The sequence below is a fragment of the Corticium candelabrum genome, chromosome 7, assembly GCF_963422355.1.
Source record: "Corticium candelabrum chromosome 7, ooCorCand1.1, whole genome shotgun sequence".
NCBI lineage: Eukaryota > Metazoa > Porifera > Homoscleromorpha > Homosclerophorida > Plakinidae > Corticium > Corticium candelabrum.
Genome location: NC_085091.1, coordinates 903001 through 911163, shown reverse-complemented (window position 1 = coordinate 911163; position 8163 = coordinate 903001). Strand labels below are relative to the sequence as shown.

General features: G+C 44.5%; 1 protein-coding gene across 1 annotated transcript in view; it reads right to left on the bottom strand.

The window, feature by feature from the left end:
- The window catches only part of LOC134181857 (allene oxide synthase-lipoxygenase protein-like), a 10973-nt gene extending 5880 nt beyond the window's left edge, over positions 1 to 5093 (bottom strand). Inside the window, exons 1-4 of the mRNA XM_062649129.1 lie at positions 4799 to 5093; positions 4650 to 4729; positions 1650 to 2101; positions 364 to 555 (exon numbers count right to left, since the gene is read on the bottom strand). Coding sequence (XP_062505113.1) covers positions 364 to 555; positions 1650 to 2101; positions 4650 to 4729; positions 4799 to 4811 — 737 coding nt within the window. The 5' untranslated portion in view covers positions 4812 to 5093. The remainder of the gene's footprint in view (positions 1 to 363; positions 556 to 1649; positions 2102 to 4649; positions 4730 to 4798) is intronic.
- Positions 5094 to 8163: the final 3070 nt, after the last annotated feature.

The window sequence follows — 8163 nt, the reverse complement described above, 5'->3', positions numbered from 1 at the left end:
AACTGCCTCTACTGCAAAACGGTTGTCCAACATGTCAGGCCACCAAGGCAAGGTTTGAAATACGGCCTCAGCATTATGCTTAGCGTCACTTGTCCCACCTTCACCAATAGTTGAATACGTCACAAAGTTTACAGTCTGCAAAACATAAAGGACTATCCCATCTTACAAACCGGGTGTTACCTCGCTCACGGAAATGCAGAGGGCAATAGAAGATGCCATGCTACCAGACCAGCGCATGCGCAAAAAACCCAAACACACCTCCAAACACGGTGGGCGGGTTATCGCAACCCGACGATTTTTTTCGGTGTGACCCAATAAAGAAAAAGACGTGACAACCAATGAGTAGCATATGTATGGTATTACCATGGTTCTTTCTGGTCTTCGGCATCAGGTAAGCCACTTTCTGATCCAGTATAGTCTGCTGGAATAAGCCTGAATCGCACATGATGTGTCTTGTCCTCTTTATCCTTCAACTCCATAGTGACCTGGCTGTGATATATCATATCTGAGTAGGATGTGGGAGCTCGACGAATGCTTTGAATAGCATTGTAGTAGCTACAACAGTAACAATACAATCACAAACATATGCAGACAAACCATAGTAAACTGATAGGCAAGCATACTGATACATCATACAAAAGTTGAAACAGAGACAAACAGAAACAAACAGACGGACATATAGACAGACAGACAGACAGACAGACAGGCTCCGTAGGGGAGCTTTTTAATGCTAATTGTTATTTGTGTAATTGTAATTGTAGTTGTGACACTTGTTGTTCATTAGCTGTTACTTTAGTTTCACCTGTATTAGCTTTGATGTATAAAAATATATGAAAATTTGACAGACAGACAGACAGACAGACGCTATCACTTGGCATCCTGGATGAGATTAGATTATACGATGCCTTTCAGTTCTCGGTCCAATTCATGTGATTGTGGAAAGTCTCTTGAATCAGATACTGATGGATACCACCTTCTAACTTGTACATGGAGTGCTTGCCTTGGAAGCTTAAACATCCATCATGTAATTGAGGCACAACACCAATACTGCAATTCAGACAACATTACTGTATTGGACTATCAATCTGGGAAAGCATTGACTTAGATGTCTCAATGGCACATCCTTGGAGTATTGACATTCTAGCCAAGGTTTCCCTGTTTGATGGAGCTGCTGCTCTTCATAGAGAAGAAATCAAAACCAAAAAGTACATGAGAGAAATGCTACCACGAGGTTCCTCACCATCTGTTGTACCCCTGGACAATCTCTCACATCTCTCAAAAGATGAAAGTGGCCAAAAAATCCTGCTGAGTTTAAATCATTTTGGAGACGTCGTTTTTCTATTGAGTTGCAAAGATGTAATGCTTCAGTGATGTCAAGAAAAGCCTATAACATCTTAGGTGGTCAAATGCACGGCTCAGAACTGGACATTCAGTTTTTTGTTTATTAGTTAAGCAGTCATTGTAAGACCCTGCCAGGATCAACTCGTGTATTAGACAAACAGACAGACAGACAGACAGACAGACATACAAACATACGAGTAACAGGCAGGCAGATTACGAAAACTGACAAACAAACTGGCAAGTTTGAATACAAATCAGGTAGAGACTCGGAACGAACACAACAGTGTAAGTTGTTTATGCAAACCTACTATGCAGAATTCTTGTCCATCCATTCTCGCACTTTCTTTTCAGTTTCCTCTTTCTTCTCTTCTGCAGCAGGACGTGACGCCTGAAAATCTGTGAGCGTCGGACCATTCCAGAATGAACACCTGTCACCCGTATTCATGATAAGATCCAGTGGACTATCCACATTTTTGTCTGCAAATTTCAGCGACGCCGACCGAATATCAAGTGTACGATCATCATCAAACGTGAGGTTTGCATGACGTATTCTCACTGGAAACACACGACCTGATACAAAGAACGAGTTCTTGGGAATATCGACGTTGTCTACAATCGTTGCGATGCCGACTCCTCCTACTCCCAATGTGTGTGTTATTCGACGACCTTTTTGAGACGCCCTGTACTGTACCAGAGCATTCAGCATCTTGCTACTTGCCCATAGTCGTATTCCACTGAAAATTCCAGGTTCTGCTATCGACTACAAGAGATACATAATGTGTCATCATATAATATGCTTGTGTATGTGTCTGTCTGCATGTTTGTCAATGTGTCACATCAGTTGAGCAAATTCCCAGACAATACATGGATAACCTTCCTTTGTCACGTGACTTGAACAACCCAACCAGGTACGTATAAAATGTTTATGGATGTTTGTACCAGATCCTAGCCTCGAACTTCCAGACCAGAGAGCATGCAAAGCGTGCAAACTGGACCAGAATGGTAAAAATGATCTTGGAAATAGCCTTCTAAGCCAATCAGCGCCTTAGATCCGGAATGTTGGCTCTAAATTCTGATTGGTTTAGCAGTAATTGGTTATGCTAAGTGAACTAACACTGATTATGCGTGTGAGAAATCCTCTGGGCACTAAGTGCACGCCAGAGGCGCTAAGTGCACGTTAGAGTCGTGAATAGAGACTCTGGTGCATGCACGCGTCTTAGTTTTAGTTTCAGCTCCAGTTCTTCGATCTTTTCAAGATTGCGGTGAGAGGACATGCAAAGCAGTGTTGCTACACCATCACCTTTGACAATTGGTCAAACGGGTAGTCTTGCTAGTCAAACGGTTAGACTAACTAGCGATCTGCTGCAGAATGGAAGAGTCGTCGTTTCATGCCATCCACCAAGATATCACCGCAAACACGGCAGCCATCTCTTCTTTTGTTTGTGAGATCCAATGGCATTTATGTTTGTGTAATGCAACGCGCAGGATCTTTCCATCTCAATATTGAACTAGGTAAAACGATCCTACGCTGTTAGACTACCATTTAGCATTGCTTTTTGATAAGTACTTCCAAAATCATTTTAGAATTGTTTTGGTCGTGCGCCCTGGTCTGGAAGTTCGAGGCTAACCAGTGGCTGAAAGTCCATTGCAAGCAATAATGCAAGCGCATGTGCACAACTTCTTCCGATCTGGTTCTTTGTTGTAACCTCTACCGTCTCATCAGACAATTCTGCCAGAAGAGGTGGAACCAGTGGCTATATATGGTGGTGGGTCCTAAAGGGCACAGGCCCCTAAATAGTAGCCATTGACTTTTAGTGTTATCTTTATAAAGTGGAATGGATATCTTGTCGAGTTAGTAAGTAACCAAAAAAGTCTAACCTTCCATTTCTTACGATGGCACTCTAGCATGCACAATTATTCATATAAACACCCACTGAAACCAAACAGCTGAGGCTCTTGCCATAGCATAGCAACTAGCTATAGCACGAGGTGCACAAGATCTAGCCCCAGCTGATTTTGCATGAAGATAAAAAAATTACTAGTATTCCAAATAGACATGTCAGAAAGAATGATCTAGAGATGATGTGACACTTTTGCAAACATAGCAACGCTACTAGAAAAAGCTTACAATGAGAAATAGCAGGTTGACTTCTTCGTTAATCAATTACCAAAAGTGTTGCAATTGTAAAACTTAAGAAAAGCAAAAATGATAATTTTTGGTTCGCAACAAATTCTTGTAACTATTTGAACTAACACATGCGCGCCTAGGGTTAAAATGGCACCTGTATACTTATCCATCTAATCTACAAATACTGGCTATAGTGCTACCTGTAGCACCAAGCCAATTTTGCAGTGCCAGAGTAGTGCCAAGATTTAGTAATGATTTGGTACGTCCATTACCGATTATCATGGCAGTCTAGGTATGTCAATATTTCAAAACGAAGAACGATTGACTCCTAAGCTACTGGTCAAGCAAAAGTAGGTCTAGTGACTCTGGTCCTAAGATGCAGACTACAGCTGCCTTACATACACTATACATACTTTACCAGTCATACCTAAATACTTAGACTCGCGTGGATTGAACATCCGGGAATGACAAAAGCGCTGGTCAAGCTTACCAAAATGCGTGGGAGTGTCCCTTGAATCAAAGTATGCGCAGCGCCAAGTACATTTTTACTAAATATTTTTAGCCCTCCATTTAGCTTTACGAAGACAACATCACGTGATACCGCCCCGTTGCTACCCTCGCGTGGAAGGACCACCGAAAGCGAAGGAACGCCAAGACTTTTTTTAGTATCTAGATGAGAACCCGCCTGTACCAGCGGATTTGTTCCGGCCGCGGATTTGACAAGCTTTAGCATGGCCAAAGGAACAGAAATAAATGTTTGACATGTAACACGCATGCGCTAAACAATTTCTAGGTGTCGGCAATTCTACCCCGCCCCAGAACAAATCCGCGAAAGAAGACAACATAATACAGCGTCTGGAGATCCGAGGGACAACATGTGCGCAAGCGTATTACACACCTCTTAGTTACTGCGCTTGCGCATTCCATCAATCGCAACAAAACCCCTGGTAACTTACATGTACGTACACCGGCCAACTTACGCAAGCCACCGGATGTGCACGAGAACAATAGCGATGGGATCTGCCTCAACAACATCTGTCAACGTTCGGCTATCGTATAGCGAGCCTCCAAAAATCAACAATAATCCTCATGAATGAATACTGACTCATCAATGTAGCTTCTTGTCCAGTGCCGCGCCAGTCAGTCGCAGTGTCAAATTGCCGAACGCGAGTTGACTTACCGGGTACTCGTTTTGTTTCATTTTTTCACATTTTGTTGCTCCCAAACGTTCTTCGATGTAGCGGTACGCGTCATTGCTCCCTGACGAGAGAAACACGAGTGAAGTGCTCGCAACCTGCACACGCTAGCTTCATGAACGCGTACACATACAATCTTCTGTCATAGTTTGTAGACGCCGCCAAAGACTCGAGCTCTCGTCTTCACTGTAACAACGTCACGCAAGAGAATCTGCGCTTTGTGTTGTATTGCGTGACTCGAGGGATGTTAGCTTTGACGGTTAGCTTGCTTGACGTATTCTAGCAGGTAATACGTGGTAAATGAATGTAGGCAGAGCCGGATATAGAGCTCTAAACGGCTCTGAATGTAGGCGTAGCCTCGAACTTCCACACCAGAGAGCTTCCAGTCTTCCAGAACTCCCAGTCTGGACCAAGTCGATACGTACCGTAGTAAAATGATTTCGGAAATAGCCAATCAGCTCCTTATAGCCGGAATGTCGGTTGTAAATTCTGATTGGTTTAGCAGTAATTGGTTATGCTAAGTGCACTAGCGCTGATTGAAATGTGAAATGTGAAATGTGAAAGAATAATCGGGTTTTTTACTTGCCGATTGCATCTCTAAACAACTCCCACGTTACGCTCAGCATACACGGAAGTACGTCACATCTGACGGATGTACGTAGCAGCTGACGGATGTACGTAATAACACTGATTGCATCTATAAACAACTCCCATTACCTAGGGTTCCACGAAAGAGATACACGCTTACATGCACAGAGAGTCAGACAGGACGCCGCGCCGTTGAACATAGTCGTACATGTTCAACTACACGTAACTGTAAGCAGCATGTAGCAGCAGGTGGAAGTGGCTAGCCTCGGCCTCCCAGACCCGTGTAGCGCCGATACAAAATCGTCCTCCAGGGGTCTGGGATGGTACCGCCTCTTCTCAATATATTGCGGTTGGTCCTAGGACCAGCATTAGTGTTCAGTTTCATAAATGCATACCTTTCCAATTTCGGCCGTAATACAAGAACGACGAAGACATGTCGCGCTAGAACATCGTGTCGCATCCTGCTGCACGGGTACCTTTGTGTTTACAGTAGCTACGGTTTTATCATTTGTGTGTTAGTAAGGAACGCGAACGGGACGTTAGGAAGCACTTTCTTTTACTAGTGGTGCCGAGGACGCGATCGGCATGTGTCTGATCGGCGTGAATCCGCTGCGAGTAGCTGCTAGTCGCGCGTGGAGCTTCGAATTCGCGATGAAAATTCGCGATGCGCGCATCCGCTGTGACTTGATCGTCTGGATTCGATGCGACTTGCCGCGAAATCGCGACAAAACTTCGCCGTGAATTCTCCGCAAGACTCTGTGTAGTAGACGTGATCATGAAGTCGTTGAGAATGCAGCTGGCTGGCTAGTGTAGATGTCGGAGCATCGGTTCGAACAAACGGCTCTACTAGGTGTCGGTATTGCCGTTGACAGGCGCAGAATACAAACCACGCCGTGTAGGGACGTGAGTTTGCGTGAAGAGCGCACTACAAGTCGTCGTTTGTGTACAGTGTAGTCTTTGGTAGACAGCAGATATGCATGAGATGTCTTCGTTGATTACAGCTGTAATTGGAAAGGTATGCATTATGAAACTGAACACTAATGCTGGTCCTAGGACCAACCGCAATATATTGAGAAGAGGCGGTACCATCCCAGACCCGATTTTGTATCGGCGCTACACGGGTCTGGGAGGCCGAGGCTAGGAAGTGGCAGCTAGGCTTCCAAACGGTAGTCACATGTACACACGTGACCGGAACAACATGGCGTTGTGGGAAGCAGTACGGGGAATTGCATGGCAGCAGTTGACTGATACAAGGTGACTTCTAGCTGGTGGGTCAGTGCAATTCTTCGGACAAGAGCGAATCGTTTGGTGTGACTCTCGTCGTTGTAGCTGCTTCGAGTGAGGCGCTAGCCTGGCTGACAAAAGTGAAATGTGAAATGTGAAATGTGAAAGAATAAATCGGTTTTTTTTGCTTGCCGATAGCTGGCTTCTGAGGCGCTTAGTGTCAGCGGTGATAGTCTGGCTACCATTAGGAACGTTTGAAGTTGAGCGCTACGTGGGTCCGAGATCTCTGTAATGAGTTCTGAGAGACCCGGTTCGGATGCGTTTGGATACTTTTGTATGGGGCGCCATTTTAGATTCTTCGCATCCCTACATAGGGAGTACGTTGTACTCCTGTCTAGACGTATCCGTGCTATACTGCACTCTCTCGTGTAATATAATCCAAGCAGGCACTGGTATGTAGGACACACTCGAACGATCGACTGATCAAGCCTTACGCAAGTGCTACGTACACCAAGTAGTGAACTTGAACTAAGCTCTATATAAGTAGACGTTACACCGTACTAAACAATACACGTACTACACGGTACACGATCAATATTACTCTAGTCTAGCAAATTCACAAGTTATATAGGCGCTACCTAATGACGTCAACTAACGTACGCTAAGTAACTAGTGCGCTACACAGTTGCTACACACGCACACATCTTACTTGTAGTTTCGCTTCAAGTCTTTGATATTTTCAAGCTTGCGGTGACAGGACATGCACAGCAGCGTCGCTAGACCATCACCTTTGACGACTGGTCGAGCGATAGTCTCGCCAGTCGAGCGGTTAGACTAGCTAGCCGTCTGTCAATGAATCGAAGAGTCATGGTTTCATCCCGTCCACCAAGATACCGCCGCAAACACTGCAGACGTCTCTTCTTTGTTCGTGAGATCTCATGACATGTACAAATAAATGATATGTTGATATAGGCAAAACGATCCTACGCTGTTAGACTACCATTTAGCATCGCTATTGATAAAACTTCCGAAATCGTTTTAGTATCGACTTGGTCCAGACTAGAGTTCGCGCGCTCTCTGGTCTGGGAATTCGAGGCTAGCATTTTTAACAGGAAATACGTGGGTAAATGTAGGCGGTGCACCGTCAAACGTCATACACATCAAAACGTCATGCTCATACGTCATGCTACTAACGTGCGTTAGACTTTGTTGCTAATGCTTGATATCAATAGCTTGTGTGTGTGTGTGTGTGTGTGTGTGTGTGTGTGTGTGTGTGTGTGTGTGTGTGTGTGTGTGTGTGTGTGTATAACTGTTGGCTTTATTTTTGTTATATTTTTTATGTCAGTATACTGAATGAAGAAACACTAAAGTGCCAGAGCTCTGTAAAGTAGTCCTAAACCCTTGGCTTACGGACAGCTGCTGCAATAAACACATTAACAGACACATGGGATTGTCATCACAAAATACCCTGCATTCCAATGGTCCGGCCCTTATAACTCAATAATGAACAAAACAGGACACACAGACTCAGTGGCTGATTCTTCTGTCTTCAAGAGCTGTAAGACTGGGGTGGCCTACTTTCGGCTGGCTGTATAATGAATGCTGTGACAGTAGTGTAGTGTCGTGAACCATTGCAATAGACGGATGCTCTTACACTAGATCAAATGAGCGCATGCGCGAAGGCGG